Raw genomic sequence first — 21,821 nt, forward strand, 5'->3', positions numbered from 1 at the left:
CCGTTTCAGACTTCCTTCTTTGGACTTTGAATAAATATAATTTTCCATTTTCTTTCAAACTTTTCTCCTGTAAAATTGTTGATATGACTTCTTGTGAGTCAAATACTTCACACCACAGGTAGGTAGATCGGCAGTTTCTCTGTATTTCAAAGACAATAGGCAGTGAAACATTCTAGTCAGTTTTAACGGGCAAAAAGCATTTTTCTAGTTGATTTACAGTTTTGAGTACTGGTAACCTAAAACACTCTTAATACATCTTATAGTTTGGAGATGTCTTTATGTCTCGGGTCTCTCAGTATAAGCAGGACATTTTAGATTCAGAAGTTGATTTTTCCAAACTCGTGGAATTTTACCATGCTTGCCACTTTCATATTTCCATGACAACAAAACACTAGTATTGTAGCAAAAGGAAATGTGCCGTAACATGATAAGTGATTTTTATTAAATGAATTGAATATAATTTCATATTTGTATCACATTGGATTTTTTGAGGTGAAATGGCAAAAATTTGTTTTTCTTATTTCTTTGTTTCCTGGGGCAGGGGCTGCCGAGGTAGTTGTCTCCCTTGCTCCATCAAGGCCTCAATTTCCTCCACTGTTCTAGGTACGCGGGTAAGAATTTCCACACCATCCTCTGTGACCAGAACGTCATCTTCGATTCGCACCTGAAACACCACAAGAGTGATGGATTGTGAGATCAAGATCAAGCTTTCCTCATCACCAGTTAAAGGATGGTCGATAGCCATAGGGTATGAGGACCAACACCATCAGTCAAGACACATTGTGACAGCCTTATTTGTTGGGCTTGGCCTATACACTATACAATCCGATACGTATCGTGATACCTTGTTCATGATCCAGTACGTATCACCATACTTGCATGTACTGTGGCGTGTAAGCCATACTTTTCATAGACAAGATGGCCAAATAACATGCACACTGACGATTGACAGTTGGCAGTGTCAAGTATTGAGCAATGGATAAAAATATTTACCTTTTCACTACTAGTGTTTGGTGTAAGAGTTATTAAAGTAAACATTTGAGGTAAGAATCAATATTTTTAAAACTCAGTGTGATCGATACTATCAGGAAGTAAAAAATCGTGATCCACTGATGCATCAGTGTATCGTCCCACTAGTACTTGTTTGACTCTTGCAACAAGCATGGAATACTGAAAACTTGAAGAGCAAGGTCTCAAAATATATAGAATCTCACCCAAGTGTCTTTTGATACCAAATATATCAACACGGGTTGATAAAAGTGGCAAAACTCCGAGGCTTGCCAAGGAGTTTTTCCACTTTTTAATCAACGAGTGTTGATATATTTGATATCAAAAGACATGAGGGTGAGATTTTATTTATCATCCAACATCATTCTTCCAACTTTCAGTTTGTAGACAGTAATAAGTAGTGCCTTAAGTGTAAAAAGTACTGCTAACAGCTTAGGGTAGCAGAGCCATTAGTGATGTTATTTGATTGTGACGTCATGGTAACCAATGTCGTCACAATGGTCTGTAGAGCGTTGTGATGCAATTTTATTGCAGCGATATCTACACTGTAGATATCACTTTATCTCACCCTTGATATCTCCTGTGGGAGCCAGTTTTGGATGATAAATCATAAACTAAATCTACCTTTGACAGTTCGAGCTAAACTTGAATCGGGAAGAAATATTTTCCAATGCATGTCTGTTTCTCTGAGATAGATACTGTGAACCTCTGATTGATCAGCGAGAATCAGGAACTTCCTAAATTTGAGGTGGAATACTTCTGCACAAATGCATATGTGATTCCAATCTAACAATGCAAGAACATTGACCTACCCCTCCCAAACCTCTGTGTCTGTCAATCTGGTCTCGGTTCAGGAACTTGGCCTGGACGGGGTTGGCAAGGGCTTCATCCAGCACCTGTGAAATACGTTTGGCATGATCAAAGTCGGATGAATGACCACCCTACAACATTAGAAATATGTCAGCATGGCCATGTGCATGATGTAAGTGTATTCCTGCCCTACAAAGAATCAAGCTATCTGATTGGCCAGTTGCTGTCTTGTATACCATAGCCTCCTGTTGATGATCTATGACCCTAGTACATGGTACACCATAGCCTCCTGTTGATGATCTATGACCCTGGTACATGGTACACCATAGCCTCCTGTTGATGATCTATGACCCTAGTACATGGTACACCATAGCCTCCTGTTGATGATCTATAAGGACCCTAGTACATAGTACACCATAGCCCCCTGTTGATGATGTATAAGGACCCTAGTACATAGTACACCATAGCCCCCTGTTGATGATCTATAAGGACCCTAGTACATAGTACACCACAGCCTCCTGTTGATGATCTATGACCCTAGTACATGGTACACCATAGCCTCCTGTTGATGACCTATGACCCCAGTACATGGCACACCATAGCCTCCTGTTGATGATCTATAAGGACCCTAGTACATGGTACACCATAGCCTCCTGTTGATGACCTATGACCCTAGTACATGGTACACCATAGCCTCCTGTTGATGATCTATGACCCCAGTACATGGTACACCATAGCCTCCTGTTGATGATCTATGACCCTAGTACATGGTACACCATAGCCTCCTGTTGATGACCTATGACCCTAGTACATGGTACACCATAGCCTTCTGTTGATGATCTATGACCCCAGTACATGGTACACCATAGCCTTCTGTTGATGACCTATGACCCCAGTACATGGTACACCATAGCCTCCTGTTGATGATCTATGACCCTGGTACATGGTACACCATAGCCTCCTGTTGATGATCTATGACCCCAGTACATGGTACACCATAGCCTCCTGTTGATGATCTATGACCCCAGTACATGGTACACCATAGCCTTCTGTTGATGATCTATGACCCCAGTACATGGTACACCATAGCCTTCTGTTGATGATCTATGACCCCAGTACATGGTACACCATAGCCTCCTGTTGATGATCTATGACCCTGGTACATGGTACACCATAGCCTCCTGTTGATGACCTATGACCCTAGTACATGGTACACCATAGCCTCCTGTTGATGACCTATGACCCTAGTACATGGTACACCATAGCCTTCTGTTGATGACCTATCACCCCAGTACATGGTACACCATAGCCTTCTGTTGATGACCTATGAGGACCCCAGTACATGGTACACCATAGCCTCCTGTTGATGACCTATGACCCTAGTACATGGTACACCATAGCCTCCTGTTGATGACCTATGACCCTAGTACATGGTACACCATAGCCTCCTGTTGATGACCTATGACCCTAGTACATGGTACACCATAGCCTCCTGTTGATGACCTATGACCCTAGTACATGGTACACCATAGCCTCCTGTTGATGACCTATGACCCTAGTACATGGTACACCATAGCCTCCTGTTGATGACCTATGACCCTAGTACATGGTACACCATAGCCTCCTGTTGATGATCTATGACCCCAGTACATGGTACACCATAGCCTCCTGTTGATGACCTATGAGGGCCCTAGTACATGGTACACCATAGCCTCCTGTTGATGACCTATGACCCTAGTACATGGTACACCATAGCCTCCTGTTGATGACCTATGACCCTAGTACATGGTACACCATAGCCTCCTGTTGATGACCTATGACCCTAGTACATGGTACACCATAGCCTCCTGTTGATGACCTATGAGGGCCCTAGTACATGGTACACCATAGCCACCTGTTGATGACCTATGACCCTAGTACATGGTACACCATAGCCTCCTGTTGATGACCTATGGCCCTAGTACATGGTACACCATAGCCACCTGTTGATGACCTATGACCCTAGTACATGGTACACCATAGCCTTCTGTTGATGACCTATGAGGACCCTAGTACATGGTACACCATAGCCACCTGTTGATGACCTATGACCCTAGTACATGGTACACCATAGCCTCCTGTTGATGACCTATGAGGGCCCTAGTACATGGTACACCATAGCCTCCTGTTGATGACCTATGAGGGCCCTAGTACATGGTACACCATAGCCTCCTGTTGATGACCTATGACCCTAGTACATGGTACACCATAGCCTCCTGTTGATGACCTATGACCCTAGTACATGGTACACCATAGCCTCCTGTTGATGACCTATGACCCTAGTACATGGTACACCATAGCCTCCTGTTGATGACCTATGAGGGCCCTAGTACATGGTACACCATAGCCACCTGTTGATGACCTATGAGGGCCCTAGTACATGGTACACCATAGCCTCCTGTTGATGACCTATGGCCCTAGTACATGGTACACCATAGCCACCTGTTGATGACCTATGACCCTAGTACATGGTACACCATAGCCTTCTGTTGATGACCTATGAGGACCCTAGTACATGGTACACCATAGCCACCTGTTGATGACCTATGACCCTAGTACATGGTACACCATAGCCTCCTGTTGATGACCTATGAGGGCCCTAGTACATGGTACACCATAGCCTCCTGTTGATGACCTATGAGGGCCCTAGTACATGGTACACCATAGCCTCCTGTTGATGACCTATGACCCTAGTACATGGTACACCATAGCCTCCTGTTGATGACCTATGACCCTAGTACATGGTACACCATAGCCTCCTGTTGATGACCTATGACCCTAGTACATGGTACACCATAGCCTCCTGTTGATGACCTATGAGGGCCCTAGTACATGGTACACCATAGCCACCTGTTGATGACCTATGACCCTAGTACATGGTACACCATAGCCTCCTGTTGATGACCTATGGCCCTAGTACATGGTACACCATAGCCACCTGTTGATGACCTATGACCCTAGTACATGGTACACCATAGCCTTCTGTTGATGACCTATGAGGACCCTAGTACATGGTACACCATAGCCACCTGTTGATGACCTATGACCCTAGTACATGGTACACCATAGCCTCCTGTTGATGACCTATGAGGGCCCTAGTACATGGTACACCATAGCCTCCTGTTGATGACCTATGAGGGCCCTAGTACATGGTACACCATAGCCTCCTGTTGATGACCTATGACCCCAGTACATGGTACACCATAGCCTTCTGTTGATGACCTATGAGGGCCCTAGTACAAGGTACACCATAGCCTCCTGTTGATGACCTATGAGGGCCCTAGTACATGGTACACCATAGCCTTCTGTTGATGACCTATGAGGACCCTAGGACATGGCATGTCACTTCTACTGACAGACCCACCTGATCTATGAAGTAGCACCCTGGCTCCACCGTCAGCACCATCCTGTGTTCCAGGTTACGGACTGTCCGGAGCGATCGCAGCCCAGGCTCATCAATTCTCTCTGTTCCCTGAAGACAAGAGTCATGGTTACTGCATCAGCAAGGACCTGGTTACCCTGCGACAACACAAGCTGGCCTGTAACAAAGGCCTCAGCATCTCGACATGGCAACATTTCTATAACCGTGAACTACCCTGAACCAGGAAGGAAAGAAACTTCACCAGCCATGATCAGACAGAAACAACAGAAAGACCTTTGTATTGCTGCAATTTCATAATATTTAATAGTAATAAAAATAAAAATAGAAAATTTTAAATATGCCTTTGAATCTTGGTCTAAGCTTAAATAAATACTTTGCAAAGGTGTTTCAACCCATATTGGTGTATTCTGAACCATTAAGTATTTTCAAAATTCTTTAAAGCTTAAAATCAAGCGTATTTCCAGCCTAACCAGTAACTGTGGGTATCTTCCTACATTGCATGTCTATGCAATACCTGTGGGTATCTTCCACGTTGTATGGGGCGGTTGGGTAGCCTAATGGTTAAAGCGTTAGCTCGTCATGCTGATGACCAGGGTTCGATTCCCGACATGGTTACAATGTGTGAAGCCCATTTATGGTGTACCCGCCATGATATTGCTGGAATACTGCTAAGAGCGGCGTGAAACCATACTAACTCACTCACTCCTATGTTGTATGTGTAAGGAATACCTGTGGATATCCTCCCACGTCATGGGTGTCGATGCCCATGAAGTGGCCGAGGCCGTGTGGCATAAAGACGGCACCAAGCCTAACAGCCATCATGTCCTCCACCTCACCCTGCACCAACCCCAGCTCCTTCAGCACCCCCAACATCGCCCTCTCCGCCAACTTGTGCATGTCCACGTAGTTCACACCTGCAGGAAGTCAGGGGATGTAGTACTTTGTCTTAGGTCCAAATTATATATAGGCCGTCCATTTAGCATTGAAATTAAGAACTTGTAATCGACTAAACAAATATCCCCAGTTCGTCCTGTTATCACTGATATCAGCCATATAATTTGTTATTAGTTATTACATGAATTGGGAAATATATAAATCCAATTTGGGTCCAACATGACATGGTGACTTGAATTGGCAACCTCTTATGCTAATTTTGGAATTTTTCCTCACATTGCTGCAGACTTGGGGCTGAATATTGGCCTCTGAGCAGGTTAAGATAAATGCCTGCTAGGGCTGCTTAATCCCAAAACCAGGAATATGCAGAAAAGGAATTCTAAAGCTACGTGTTCAGGTCACATGGCACGTTAGATCAACCCATGCTTGCCGTAATAGGTGACTATGTCTGTCGTAAAAGGCGACTAACGGGATCGGGTGGTCAGGCTCGCTGACTTGGTTGATGCATGTCATCGATCCCAATGGCGTGGATCGATGCTCATGACATTAATCACTGGATTGTCTGGTCCAGACTTGATTATTTACAGACCGCCATCATATAGCTGGAATATTGCTGAGTGCGCCGTAAAACAACAAACCAACCAACCATCCGTTATGTATGAATAGATGGCTTCCTTTAACCTCATCCCTAGTTTTTCTGTGCCATGTGATTACTCTACAAATGCCTGAGTGGCCAACTGTACCTGGTTTGATGGCGTCAAGGACGGCCCGACTTGCCTTGTACACAGCGTTGTACACGCCAGCCTGCTGGGGGGTGAACTTGCCGTTAGCAGGGAAGGAGCAGGTGATGTCGGACGTGTAGCAGTAGTACTCCCCTCCCATGTCAAACAAGCTGCAACACAACGCATCTACATCTACATCTACAACTACAACTACATCTCTCCTGTCGTCCCTGACAATGACCTGCCAGACAATGTTCATCCCTGACAATGACCTGCCAGACAATGTTCATCCCTGACAATGAACTGTTAGACATTGTTCATCTATGACAATGACCTGCCAGACAATGTTCATCCCTGACAATGACCTGTTAGACATTGTTCAACTATTACAATGACCTGCCAGACAATGTTCATCCCTGACAATGACCTGTTAGACATTGTTCAACTATTACAATGACCTGCCAGACAATGTTCATCCCTGACAATGACCTGCTGGACAATGTTCATCCCTGACAGTGACCTGCTGGACAATGTTCATCCCTGACAGTGACCTGCTGGACAATGTTCATCCCTGACAGTGACCTGTTAGACATTGTTCATCCCTGACAATGACCTGTGAGACAATGTTCATCTATGACAATGACCTGCCAGACAATGTTCATCCCTGACAATGACCTGTTAGACATTGTTCAACTATTACAATGACCTGCCAGACAATGTTCATCCCTGACAATGACCTGCTGGACAATGTTCATCCCTGACAGTGACCTGCTGGACAATGTTCATCCCTGACAGTGACCTGCTGGACAATGTTCATCCCTGACAGTGACCTGTTAGACATTGTTCATCCCTGACAATGACCTGTGAGACAATGTTCATCTATGACAATGACCTGCCAGACAATGTTCATCCCTGACAATGACCTGCCAGACAATGATCATCCCTGACAATGACTTGTTAGACAATGTTCATAGATGACAATGACCTGCTAGACAATGATCATCCTGGACAATGACCTGCTAGACATTGTTCATCCCTGACAATGACTTGCTAGACAATGTTCATCCCTGACAATGACTTGCTAGACAATGTTCATCCCTGACAATGACTTGCTAGACAATGTTCATATATGACAATGACTTGCTAGACAATGTTCATATATGACAATGACCTGCTAGACAATGTTCATAGATGACAATGACCTGCTAGACAATGTTCGTCCTGGACCATGACCTGCTAGACAATGTGCATCCCAGACAATGTTCACCCATGACAATGACCTGCTAGACAATGTTCATGCTGGTGAGGTGAGGTGAAATTGGGTTTAACGTCACGTCTAAGATTATTACACTTGTATAGCGACGTGCATGTACGTGTATGTGTTTGTGTGGCTGCTTGTACTAGTCCGGGCTGATGCCGATTTATAGTGCTAGCTCACTGAGATACCATGCTGCATTTTAACATGAATACCCCACTCAGACACAGTATACTGACTCCGAGCCGACCAGTCCTTGTTTTAGCCCCTTAATGCTGAGCGCCAGACAGGGTAACCACAAGTACCATCTTTTAACGTCTTTTGGTATGACGTGGCAGGGGATCGAACCCCGGACCTTTCGCTCTCCGGGCGGACGCTCTACCACTAGACCACGGAGGCGGTCATGTTCATCCTGGACAATGACCTGCTATACCATGTTCATAGATGACAATGACCTGCTGGACAATGTTCATCCTGGACAGTGACCTGCCAGACAATGTGCATCCCAGACAATGTTCATCCTGGACAATGTTCATCCCAGACAGTGACCTGCTAGACAATGTTCATCCCCGACAGTGACCTGCTAGACAATGTTCATCCCCGACAGAGACCTGCTAGACAATGTTCATCCCTGACAGAGACCTGCTAGACAATGTTCATCCCAGAAAATGTTCATCCTGGACAATGTTCATCCCCGACAGAGACCTGCTAGACATTGTTCATCCCCGACAGAGACCTGCTAGACAATGTTCATCCCAGACACAGACCTGCTAGACAATGTTCATCCCAGACAGAGACCTGCTAGACAATGTTCATCCCAGACAATGTTCATCCTGGACAATGTTCATCCCTTGACAGTGACCTGCTAGACAATGTTCATCCCAGAAAATGTTCATCCTGGACAATGTTCATCCCCAACAGAGACCTGCTATACATTGTTCATCCCCGACAGAGACCTGCTAGACAATGTTCATCCCAGACAGAGACCTGCTAGACAATGTTCATCCCAGACAATGTTCATCCTGGACAATGTTCATCCCTTGACAGTGACCTGCTAGACAATGTTCATCCCAGACAATGTTCATCCCAGACAAAGCATTTCCCCTACAGTTAGACAAGGAGCTTCCTTGACAACAACCCTGCCAGACACTGTACTCATCCCCTAGTGAACCTGCTAGAGAATTCCAGCAAGCACACTGTCTGCTGCACACTCACCACATGTCGCCATCGTTGATCAGTTTGCTGTTTGGGGCTCCAGCATGGCCATAATGTAGAATCGATCCATTGTCACCACTGGCAAAACAAAATCATCAATTATCACCACCAAACAAAAGAAATATAAGGTTTCTAGTTGTTTATCAGTAGAGTTGCTGATGTGTTGGTGTCTAACTTTCACAACAAATACCTTTTACAACTATAACAACACACAATAAAAAATTGTTTATTTGCCTTCTAAATGGCCTTATCTGATATTAAAATCTTCAAGATAATTGCCAAGTAATTCTGCTAATAATAAGAACTTTGTTCATGTTGTGTTTGTTGTTGTTTTGCACTCAGCAATATTCCAGCTATATGATGACGGTCTGTAAATAATCAAGTCTGGACCAGACAATCCAGTGATTGACATCAGGAGCATCAATCTGTACATTTTGGATACAATGACATGCATCAACCACACCACCACCACCTGGTATCATTCTGTTGTCCGTCTTCTCTCACAAAAATCACATGTTCCTGGAGAACATATCTAACGCATAGTCCTAGAAACAAACCATCACAATTTGATCCTCAGATTTAGTGCTATATTTTGTAGTATAAGAAAGTACTTTGCTGTGAACCTATACATAGTTAACAACCATTTGTTTGTTGGTTTGTTGTTTAAGGCTGCACTCAGCAACATTCCCGCTATATGACGGCGGTCCGTAAAGAATAGAGTTTGGACCAGACAATCCAGTGATTGATATCATGAGCACCGATCCAAGCAGTTTGGATACGATGATATGCATCAACCAAGTCAGCGAGTCTGACCACTCGATCCCGTTAGTCGCCACTTACGACAAGCATGGATTGCTGAAGACCAATTCTAACCCGGATCTTTAAGGTCAGTCAGCATCCTACCATGATTCACACAGTGCATACATGCTGGTGTATCTGGCTTCTACCTATTTCAACAAAGAAACTGATGTCAACCAACCTTCCACAGATACAGGTATAGGACATATTCCTCAGTCCGCCATTGAAGTAAATATAGTGACAGAATACACTGAAACAAATTTAAGTCAGAGTGACAGCAAGATCTCACACTAACCTTCCACAGACACAGGTATACGCCAAATTCCTTAGTCCACCGTTGAAGGAAAGATAGTTATGGAACAGGCTGAAAAATACCCAAGACTTTCACATGCAGAAGGCATGCTTTAAGGTACTGATATTTTGGGAGATTGATATTTTGAGGGATTTATGATATGACTGATTGATGTTTTGAATGATGAGCGAAGGATAAATTTGGTGAAATTGTGTGGCCAATTGTGGAAATATGAAAGAGAAAGAAGATGGACCAGATAAGTCGTATGTGTAGAGGTCTTAGTATCATATTGGACATTTCCAGAATGTTTTCAGACATTAATCTCACATTGTTTCGGTGGATAATCAAGGCTAGTTGTTCTCTGGTATTGATGTTTTGTTTTTACAGAAATATTTTTCAAAAGTGTGGGTCAACAGTCAACATATGAAATATAAAAAAAAATGATTTTCAGTAATTTTGGCCTGAGGTGAGACATCTTCCCGAGTTAACTGATTTGAAAAGTCAAGTTTCCACCCTTTCTGAACTTGGCTGGAATTCCTTGGCTTGATCGTAGTGGTTATTTTGAGTAATGTCCCTTCTAAGCCTCTCCTATGGACCAATCAGATTCCATCACTTTCATTTGTTTCAAACAAAACGGTGGCGCCCAGTCAAGACGACTGATCGATAATCAAGATCTATGTTGTGATAAAACGGGTCTTACATCACGCGAGCACTTTCATTAAAAACATGAAAAGGTTTGGCAAATATCTGTTGACAACAAGTCGAAAATCCTGCAATTGACCGTAATCTATGCGACAGTTTACGAACCGGATTTCGATTATGTTGCGCGATTTTGATTGGACTATACATAGACTCGTTATTCCAGTCAAAATGTAACACCATAATACCAGCCTAGTTAGGCAAGGGTGGAAACTGGACTTTTATAGTCAGTTAACTCCCTTGCCTCAGGAAGATGGAAGTGAGATAAAGAAAGAATGAAAAGCATGATTGGTAATGACAAGTGAGAGGACTACATTGCTTGTAATATTGACCTCATTTGGGGTTTCTTTTCTTACACAAATAACATGAATAATTCTTTAAAATTTTATTTCCCATTTGATTATTATAATAAACAAAATAATTACAAATCTTCAAGTTGATGATGTTGATCTCACCTTTCTGCCTGATACTCATAGAGCCCAGGCCTCATGCATTTCATGATCTGAAACACAGAGCGACATGATGCAAATTATCTTCATGAAATTTTCTGTTTTTCCCCTTTTCTAGAGGAGTAAGTGGGGCGTGATGCCACAGTGTGTTTAGTTACATTATGGCAGGGCAGCTTAATTTAGGATGAAAACTTACGTAGTTTTATGTGATTGGGTCTGCACCTTGATGAGAGTGAGTGAGTGAGTGAGTGAGTGAGTGAGTGAGTTGGTTTAACGCCACTTTTAACAGTATTCCAGTTATATCACAGCGTGTCAGCTTAATGTGGGAGGAAAGCCCGAAGTGATGCGAGTCTCGGACGTTTACAACTTTGGTGAAACCCACGAGCACGGGTATGGTGCTGACAAACCTAGAAACATAATCGTGGCGAACCGGGATTCGAACCCACAATCATAGGTTTCTGGCGTGCCCAAGGGACGCAACTCTGCACAGCGAATCGCGGCGCCCTAGACGACTGGGCACCTGAGCCCCCCTTGGTGAGAGGGATGTATATTCAGAAAAACACATGCTTCTATTTCTTGACTGTCACATTTATTCACTCACTCTACCATCACAATTAACCAACCACATGTCATAATATTAGTCATGTGATTAATTCTATTTGGTGTCAAACTAGTGATAGGCGTCAAAACATAACATGATTTTTGTGGAGGTTTGTCTTAATTTGTATTATTTATTTGTTTGTTGTTTAATGCCGCAGTCAGCAATATTCCAGCTATAAGTCGCCTCTTACAACAAGCATAGTTGCCCTTTACAGCAAGCATTGGTTGCTGAATACCTATTCCAACCCAGATCTTCATGGGTCCTTAATTTGTATTAACTAAATCACTGAAGTAAACATTCACAAGTAAAATATATTACATAACAGAAGGTTGTACATGCACAGCACTTTGGAGCAAACTCCAAGCTTAGTTATAGTGATGATGAACTGGGCATAGATCATAGCTGTCTGGTGCACCTAAGGGAGGCAACTCTACACAGTGAACTAGACAACTGGACCAATTGTGCCCTTTCATTGTGTTGAAGAATAGGACTTGGACAAGCCCAAATTTACTACCCCGGTACCCAACCCCTTTTACACAACCCTACCCGCAGTAGGTATCAAGAGTTACAGACAAAATGTTTTTGGGGGAATTGTTTTCACGGAGCCCTGGCAAAAGGTATTTACAGACAAGTAAAAAGCAATATTGTCATGCCTACACCGAAGTTGACTTTATCTTTTTTCAAACACACAAAAGTCAGAAGTATTGCGAGCGTAGTCAGAAAGAAATGTGAACATAGTGCTTGTAGTGTTATCATGGAGTTAAAGGGAATATTTGTCATTAAACAATATATCACATGACTAGCCACAGGTCAAGGTAGTCCTGTGGGTAGCGTGGTCCTATTCAGTACCCCCCTGACCCAAGTACCCAGTGTTCCTGTTTCCCGGGAAGTACCGGTAAAATTAGGCTTGGACCGGTATCTCGTGAGACTGCCAGATCAGCAAATAAAGTACCTAATAATTCTTTCTTGTTAAACAAAACATTAGCGATATTCAAATAAGTATATTTTTTTACAAAGTCATCTTGTCTGTTACCATCAGGGTTTCCCCTTTTTAATGCAAGGAAAAACATTTTGCTTTGCTTCAAGGTTAAATATATATTTGTTGTGATTTAGTCTCGAAATATTCAAAACAGGGTAGAAAATTTTGACTGAACTTTGGGTGAATGACGTGCAGATCTAACTAAGTTACTTCAGCATGTGTTCAGACATGAAGTCATTGCAATGAACCTGACGTTGAAAGAATGAAAACGAGGTAATTTTCATACATCGTTGAAAGATGAGACTGACAATAATTAAGGGGGGACTGGTAATTTTTGGAGTAGCCAGTCCACCAGGACTGGTGGTTGCAAAAGCCAGCGGGAACACTGGTATCGTAGTGAGTGAGTGAGTGAGTGAGTGAGTTTGGTTTAACGCCGCTTTTAACAGTATTTCAGTAATATTGCGGCGTGTCAGCTTAATGTGGGAGGAAAGCCCGAAGTGGACTGGTATCGGAGTTACCCATCCCAGCCCTGTGTTAGAAGCCTACCTCTTTGTGTCCCTCGCTGGAGATTCTGTTGACGTATCTCAGCACATCCAGTTCGTAGTCAGTCTTGAACACCCGGCTGTAGCAGAAGTGACAAGTTTGGTGTGTTTGTTGTACGGAAATCAGAAATATTCAAGGTGAATGAATTAAAACATGAACACAGGATACAAGAGTTGCACTTCTATTTCGATAAACAGATTTACTGTCAATAACACACAGACAGAAACACAATGGACTCTGCCCTTGAGAAAAAAAACAACCCACTCAGTCACACAATTACATCATAATCTCATAGAATATATACATACATACCCAAAACAGAATGTATTAGGGCTGGCTATCGATACAGATCATAGAGATCGATAATCTTTAACTAAATATCAATCAATTATCGAAAAATATTGGAGAAGTATCATAGAGTAAATATGCTCAAAAAAAATCCAAAATAAATCTACATATTTCACTCCACTGGTGAGTGGTGGCACAAGATTACTTTGTGGACATTTAAGAGATAACAAAAACAGTTACTTTCCATCTTTAGCAATTAAAATTGTTGACAATAACAAGTCTGTTTTGGAAAATCTAAACTTTATTTCATCACAATATTATATGTAAGGTATTATCGATGACAGTTTTCAAATTGATAATCGTAAATATTTCTTTCATCGATGATAATTCTGATTATCGATCTTTTTTGCCAGCCCCACAATGTGTAGAATCCAAGGTCTAGGATACTAATCACATTCAAAGAAACAGAGTGATAACGTGTGGACAAGATCCTCACAGCTTTTGCCTGTTCACAGAGCTGTCCCTACCAGTGAAAGCTCCCCACAGTGATAGGTGGCCACAGCCATGTTTGAAGTTGAACTCGCAACTGAGTGACTGCTATGTAAACAGTGAGTGAGTGAGTATGGTTTTACTTTTAGCAATATTCCTGTAATATCATGGCAGGGGACACCACAAATGGGCTTCACACATTGCACCCATGTTGGGAATCGAACCCGGATTTTTGGCGTGACGAGCGAACACTTAAACCACTAGGCCACCCGACGCTCCCTATGTTAACAAACAAGTGATGACTGCCGTGGGATGCCAAATAATCTTCCCCTACCTGAACTCTTGTCAGTTTTGTCACTTTGAATTTCTATTTCATTTCAGCTAGCATGTAACTGGTATAACAAGTATGGCATTGTAAGTTGGGTGATTTTCCGTTTGCAATCTCAAACCAATTTGATCAAACAAACAAAAATTTAAATTCATCTGGGAAATCTGGTCAGTCGTGACCTTTTCAAAATTCACTATGATGGCATTCCCAAAGACATAAACAAAAATATAAATGTTACAACATTTGGGGTAAGAGGGAAAATTTCAATCTCCTTGTAATGGCCGCTCCCACACTGACGTCAGCAATTTGACCAAGAGTGTAACTGGTAGGAGCTTGACGTGTGGAATGCAAAGGGAGATAACACCTTAATCATTCAAATTGTGCAAACCACAAGAAAATATGGCCAAACATGTAACTTTACAAAGCTATGTAACGACATAATAGTCTTGGCCAGGCAAACCCGTGGTTGAGCAACGTCCCTTGCCGTCAGGGTATGACGACTCACAATCAGCCATCACAAAGCCTGAAATCCCAATCTTCATTTGACAAGCATGAGGTATTTGGGGCCCTGTGTGACCCAACTTCCACTCACGTCAAAATAAGGGTTGTTTGTTTGTTTGTCAGCAATATTTCAGTGATATGATTTTGTTTGTTTTTTGTTGTTGAAGGCCACACTCAGCAATATTCCAGCCATTTGATGGTGGTCTGTAAGTAATCGAGCCTGGACCAGACAATCCCGCGATTGATATCATGAGCATCGATCCACGCAATTGAGACATGATGACCTGGGTCTTTATGGCTTAAAAAAGAGAACTGTAGAGAAATATGCGTACATATAACTACAAGAAAACTAGTCTTTCTCTCCTTACCACTCCGTGATCTCTGGATGAAGTAGCTTATTGTCAACTTTGAATCTGAAAAAAAAGGAAACAATGTGAACAAAAGGAATTCTAATTTTAGAGTATTGGGATTGTTATCAGACACGTAATCAGGAATATTTAATTGGGGCTCGAAAACCCGTAGCAGGAGGATATATATATCCATGTTAATAAGGATATCGAGCGGAGGATTCTCCTCTTAGTTTTCAGCCACAGTCAAACAGTCAACAGTACCAGTTACAAGTATTAAATGCTGCCTTTCACAATATTCCAACATGACACACCAGAAATAGGTTAGAATGTATGTAAGGGGTTTTGCTTGAGTGAGAAATTTAGTTCACATTGACAATGTTTCTGCCCTATTATGACTTGATAAGTTAGATATTATTATTACTCACTCTCCGATTCCGTCAAATGCTGCCTCACGGCTGTAATTCCCACTGTCAGTATTCAACCCATGCTGAAATTTGTAGACAGGGCTCAGTTTAAGGAACGTTATTTAACTTGCACCAAGTGCATGTTGACATGAAAACCTGGTTGCATCAGACAAAACCTGGTTGCATCAGACAAAACCTGGTTGCATCAGACAAAACCTGGATGCATCAGACAAAACAAGGCTGCATCAGACAAAACCAGGCTGCATCCTGGTTCCATAAATTTAGCAAAGTTTAAACCAGGGGTCCGGAAAATTTAAAATCCCAATCGGACATTTACATTTATGCCACGCCCCCTTCAAACAGTGTGTTTTAGTAAACACACTTTACTCAAATTCCAAGATGTTCTCAGTAATAAATCCTCGATTAATCAGTGTCAACTCAGTTTATTGCCTATTACAGTGATTGACCGATTGGACTATCATTCTAGGTACGATGTATTTACAGCAATCAAAACAAACATAGTTAAACATAGATGCATAAACTGGAAACAGATGGCACATCTCAGATCTGTCATGAAGGGATTATCTATTAAGTTTGGACAATAAAGCTTTGAGGTACTGAGTGTATTCAACGATCGATGTTGGGTTAGTCAGATAAAAAAATTGAATTATTTTTCGTACCCACTTTTGAGTCCCATTTGGGATTCGAACCCACACTGCCAGAGTGAGGCACCTAATTGCCAGCACACAAAGTCAGCGATCTAACCCACTCAGCTTCCACAAAAAGGAAAGTCCGACAACTGGTAGTCTTTTCCACTGTCGTGACAGGATTTGAACCGCAGTGAGTGGAACTTTTCAGATGTTTTGTATGAAAATTTAGAGTTATCTGCCCTTTGTTGTTTACATGAACAGGGCAGACTTGATCATTCAAGAAGTTTCTGGATGGGACAGTTTCTAGTAGGGAGGAGGGAAAATCAAGACTTTCTTAAAGGTCTACCTGCCAAGTGCAGTTTGGATACCAATTTGGAAACCACCTCGTAACACTGGACCCATTTGCTACCATAGCTTCACTTCCGATGTGACCTCACGAACTCCTTCTCTCCAATGGGTAACTTTGCACAAAATGTCTCTCATTTATAAGCACTTTGATTGGAAAGCTATTTCAAGCACAGCATCATTCATCATGTTGAAGCAGTATTCAAAACACAGCTATGGTGGCGAGTGGGTCAAGTGTATTTGCCATAATAAAATGGCCATATTGATACTGGATAAATCTGAGAGGCTATTTCTTAATTATCCCCCGCCCAACAAAGTTGGCGGGGGATATAGAAACGGGCTCCGTTCGTCCGTCTGTCCGTCACATTTCATTTCCGGAGCATAACCATAACATAACCGTTCAATATTTTTTCATCAAACTTTGCAGGTCTGTGAGGTACATGATGAACTGGTGCCTTTTGCTATTTAGAAATTTTAGAAATTTTTATTTTTTACGTTTCCATGGCAAGTTCCACCTCGGTTAAAAAAGGTGAGGGTTTGTTTAGATTTAATTATGTTATAAATTCTGCAACAGGGGCGGGGGATATAGCCACATTAGTGGCAAACTCTTGTTATTCTCTTGAATTCAAACGTATGTATTTACCAGTAACATATTGTGATATATCAGTTTAACTAACACAAAAGGTTACAACTGGTTAAAACTAAGAGAGGTTTAACTAACACTGCACACATTGCACAATGTTCAGACCAACCAACACTTTTCTAAATATACTTTTGATAGGGATAATGACACAAGAAGATAAAAATATCCCCATCAAACGTGGAACAGTAAAAAACAGAAACAGAAACGTTCAGCTGAAATGCTTAATTTTATCCTATTAAATCCACATGAAGCTGAGCATCTCACTCACCAGGGTTAGGATAACAGATGGATTTTTTTCCTTTAGCACCTTGGCAATCTGAAAATAAAATAAAGCCAGATTAATGTTACACCAACATAGAGGGGACATATTGGATGAGTCTGAGTGAATACACTGGTGAGGTGAAATGGGGTTTAACGTCGCGTCCAAGATTATTGCACTTATATAGCGACGTGCATGTATGTGTGTGTGTGTGTGTGGCTGCTTGTACTAGTCCAGACTGCGCTGATTTATAGTGCTAGCTCACTGAGATACCATGCCGCAGTTTAACATGAATACCCCACTCAGACACAGTATATTGACTCCGAGCCGACCAGTCCTTGTTTTAGCCCCTTAATGCAGAGCGCCAGACAGGGTAACAACAAGTACCATCTTTTAACGTCTTTTGGTATGGCGCGGCCGGGGATCGAACCCCGGACCTTCCGCTCTCCGGGAGGACGCTCTACCACTAGACCGAGGAGGGAGTGATTACACTGAGTGAGTGAGTTGGGTTTAATTCTGCTCTGGGCAATATTTCAGTTATATCACGGGCAGAGAGACAAAAACAAAACAGACACAGTGGGGACATATTGGATGAGTCTGAGAGAATACACTGAGTGAGTGAGTTGGGTTTAATACTGCTATGGGCAATATTTCAGTTATATCACGGGCAGAGAGACAAAAACAAAACAGACACAGATCAGTAATGTTAAGCAGGTCTGCTTGATAAATAACTGGGCACCGTAATCACGTGATATGATTAGAGTATGTTAGTGGTGATTGGTTCATCCTAACCATTAGATGACTGGTAGTAGTCGGATGAAACACAGATGCATCGGTGGATCGCGATTGTTTACTCCTCGATACAATCGTTCACAATCGCACACAGAGCCAAAAGCAACAGTTCTTACCTTGAATTATTCTTTAATAAATGACTAAATGTTACATCAAACATTAACTACTAGTGAAAATAAGTAGTGACAAGGTAAATATTTTCATCCATTGTGCTGGGGCTGGGATGAGTCCAAATTTACTACCCGGGTGCCCAAACCCCTATTACCAAAAATGTACAAAATGTCTGATTGGGAAACGTTTGACCCTACTGCTGTAAAAATGTATTTAGATCCACCTATAAACCAATCTGGTCATGCATACACAAGCTGACTTAAGTTTATCTTTATGCAAACATCCATCATAAAGTCAGAAGTAATGTGTGCATAGTCAGAAAGAAATCTGAACATAGTGCTTGCAGTGTTATCATGGAGTTAAAGGGAATATTTGTCATTAAACAATATATCACATGACTAACATTTGTCACTTATAGAGTTCTAGATAATTTTGCCATTGAACAATATAATCATGTGACTAACCACAGGTCCTGGTAGTCCTGTTGGTACCCGAGTCCTACTCAGTACCCACCCGACCTAAGTACCTGAGATACCCATCCCAGCTCTACATTGTGCTGTACCTCACACTGGCAACTGTAAATCATCAGTGTGCCAGGTATTTGACCTTGCTGTCTATGAAAAAGATGGCTTATGCACCCTAGATAAGAGCACATGCACATATCGTGATACGTGTCGGATCATTAGCAAGGTATCATGATACTATAAGATCATGAGCAAGGTATCGTCATACATATCGGATCATTAGCAAGGTATCGTGATACGTATCTGATCGTGAGCAAGGTATCGTCATACAAATCGGATCATTAGCAAGGTATCGTGATACGTATCAGATCATGAGCGAGGTATCGTCATACATTTCAGATCGTTAGCAAGGTATCATGATACGTATCTGATCGTGAGCGAGGTATCGTCATACATATCAGATCGTTAGCAAGGTATCGTGATACGTATCGGATCGTTAGCAAGGTATCGTGATACGTATTGGATTGTTAGCAAGGCATCGTGATACGTTTTAGATCATGAGCAAGGTATCGTGTTACGTATCAGATCGTGAGCAAGGTATCGGGATAGTTATCGCACAGTTGGTGTATCATCTCAGCCTTATCAGGGTCTGATGCACACACATGATGACATTTTGATTTAGGGAGCAGTCGAACCCCGTTACCTCAAACCTAACGCCCGTGTTGAAACTTCGAGATATCCGGACATTCGAGATAATGAGGTAAGATAGAGATACAGTGAGGCGGTCGGGACTGGAGAATATGTTTGAGATATCCACACATTCGAGATAAAAGTGTTCGAGATAGCAAGGTTTGGCTGTATATTGGAGCTATTTCACAGTTTCTTTCACTAATATGCCACTTGTGTTCCAAGTGAATTACAGATTTCTAAACCTTATTTGATGATTCTAAATCTGATATAAAACAAAACATATTAGTGTGAAGATTGTGTTTGTTTGTTTGTTGGTTTGTTGTTTAACGCCGCACTCAGCAATATTCCAGCTATATGACGGCGGTCTGTAAATAATCGAGTTTGGACCAGACAATCCAGTGATTGACATCATGAGCATCAATCCACGCAATTGGGATACGATGACATGCATCAACCATTGTGAATCCTGATCAAATATTATTGTAGAAAAAACAACTGAGGACTATGAACATAATCTTACATCAGGCACAAAATGGACTTCATCCACACCATAGCGCACACGGAAATCTTCACAAGTCAGCAATCTGTTGTGAAAAAAGAGAGTAATATATCGTACAGATTTTTTAGTAAGAAAAACAGTGTGATCACTGCATATGTGTGGTGTTGAGTGTTAGGGCTGGGACGAGTCCAGATTTACTACCTGGGTACCCAACCCCCTATTACCCAACCCTACCCGGGTACCCACTGAAGGTCTGAAGAATTGGGAACAAGATGTCTGATTGGGAATTGTTTTACCACAGCCCTGGCAAGACCTATTTATATACATGTATCAAATGATCAGATCATGCGTACACTGATGTTGACTTTAGCTTTAGCTTTACTCAAACATATACAAGTCAGAAGGAATGTGTGCATCGTCAGAAAGAAAAGCGAACATTAGCGACTTGTAGTGTAACCACTGAGCTATAGTGAGTTTTGGTCATTAAACAATATATCACGTGACTAACCACGGGTCCGGGTAGTCCTGTGGGTACCGGGTCCTACTCAGGACCCACCTGACCCAAGTACCCGAGTTACCCGTCCCATCCCTAGTTAGTGAGTTTCATACAGTATTGCAGTAATTTCACTATGTGATTGTTGGGATAATTGGGAAAAGGGCCTGAAGTGATGCCGACGTCAGATATGCACCACTTCGGTGAAACCCACAAGCATGGGTATGGCACTGACCAAGATGGAAAATCAGGGCAAATTCGGGATTCGAACCTAGGATCATAGGATTCTGGCATTAATGAGGGAGGTAACTCTGCACAGCATTTAGACGATGAGTTGCCTCAGATGCTGATGCATATATGTCGGACAAAGTGTCACCACAAAAAAATCACCTCAAAGAGTGACAAATTCCCAAACCAAATTTCACTGAGTAAATGTCTCAGTTTCAGTGTCACGTGTAGACACGTCACCAACCACAACTTTTCGGCCATGACAGGAAATAACCCAAGAGAGTAAAAACATATTGAATACCCTCAAAAAACTACTAATACCAAAGGGAATGATAATTTACTAAATACAAAATGCCCCCCCACCCCCAATATCTGGATCCCCCGTTCTGATTAATAATTCAGTGAAATTTAAACTTACAGAAACAGGGAAACAGGGACGCAACTTCGCACCAACCCACTACTTGTCTAATGCTATCAGTATCCCAAGGGCTATTGGAATTTCAGACTCGGTATGTTATCACTATTCAGGCTAGTGAATGTTTTGAGTTAAGCTTACCTCTCTGAAACACATGGCTGACATAAACACTTTGAAAATGATAAA

The 21,821-nt window shown here is 42.1% G+C and overlaps 1 protein-coding gene across 3 annotated transcripts in view; it reads right to left on the reverse strand.

Moving 5' to 3' along the window:
* Positions 1 to 423: 423 nt before the first annotated feature.
* Positions 424 to 21,821, reverse strand: part of LOC139478145 (xaa-Pro dipeptidase-like) — a 33,101-nt gene continuing 11,703 nt past the window's right edge. For 2 of the 3 annotated variants that reach the window (XM_071260476.1, XM_071260478.1), the window contains 13 exons: positions 20,521 to 20,584; positions 17,953 to 18,000; positions 16,068 to 16,129; positions 15,661 to 15,705; positions 13,690 to 13,765; positions 11,570 to 11,616; positions 10,305 to 10,373; positions 9,326 to 9,403; positions 6,877 to 7,025; positions 5,969 to 6,153; positions 5,222 to 5,329; positions 1,821 to 1,904; positions 424 to 664 (listed from right to left, as the gene is read on the reverse strand). In XM_071260476.1, coding sequence (XP_071116577.1) covers positions 518 to 664; positions 1,821 to 1,904; positions 5,222 to 5,329; positions 5,969 to 6,153; positions 6,877 to 7,025; positions 9,326 to 9,403; positions 10,305 to 10,373; positions 11,570 to 11,616; positions 13,690 to 13,765; positions 15,661 to 15,705; positions 16,068 to 16,129; positions 17,953 to 18,000; positions 20,521 to 20,584 — 1,162 coding nt within the window. In that variant the 3' untranslated portion in view covers positions 424 to 517. Of the gene's footprint in view, positions 665 to 1,820; positions 1,905 to 5,221; positions 5,330 to 5,968; positions 6,154 to 6,876; positions 7,026 to 9,325; positions 9,404 to 10,304; positions 10,374 to 10,418; positions 10,488 to 11,569; positions 11,617 to 13,689; positions 13,766 to 15,660; positions 15,706 to 16,067; positions 16,130 to 17,952; positions 18,001 to 20,520; positions 20,585 to 21,821 lie in introns of all 3 variants that reach the window. The other variant, XM_071260477.1, reaches the window with a different exon arrangement.

The sequence above is a fragment of the Haliotis cracherodii genome, unplaced genomic scaffold (assembly GCF_022045235.1).
Source record: "Haliotis cracherodii isolate W230 unplaced genomic scaffold, xgHalCrac1.p SCAF_39, whole genome shotgun sequence".
Lineage (NCBI taxonomy): Eukaryota > Metazoa > Mollusca > Gastropoda > Lepetellida > Haliotidae > Haliotis > Haliotis cracherodii.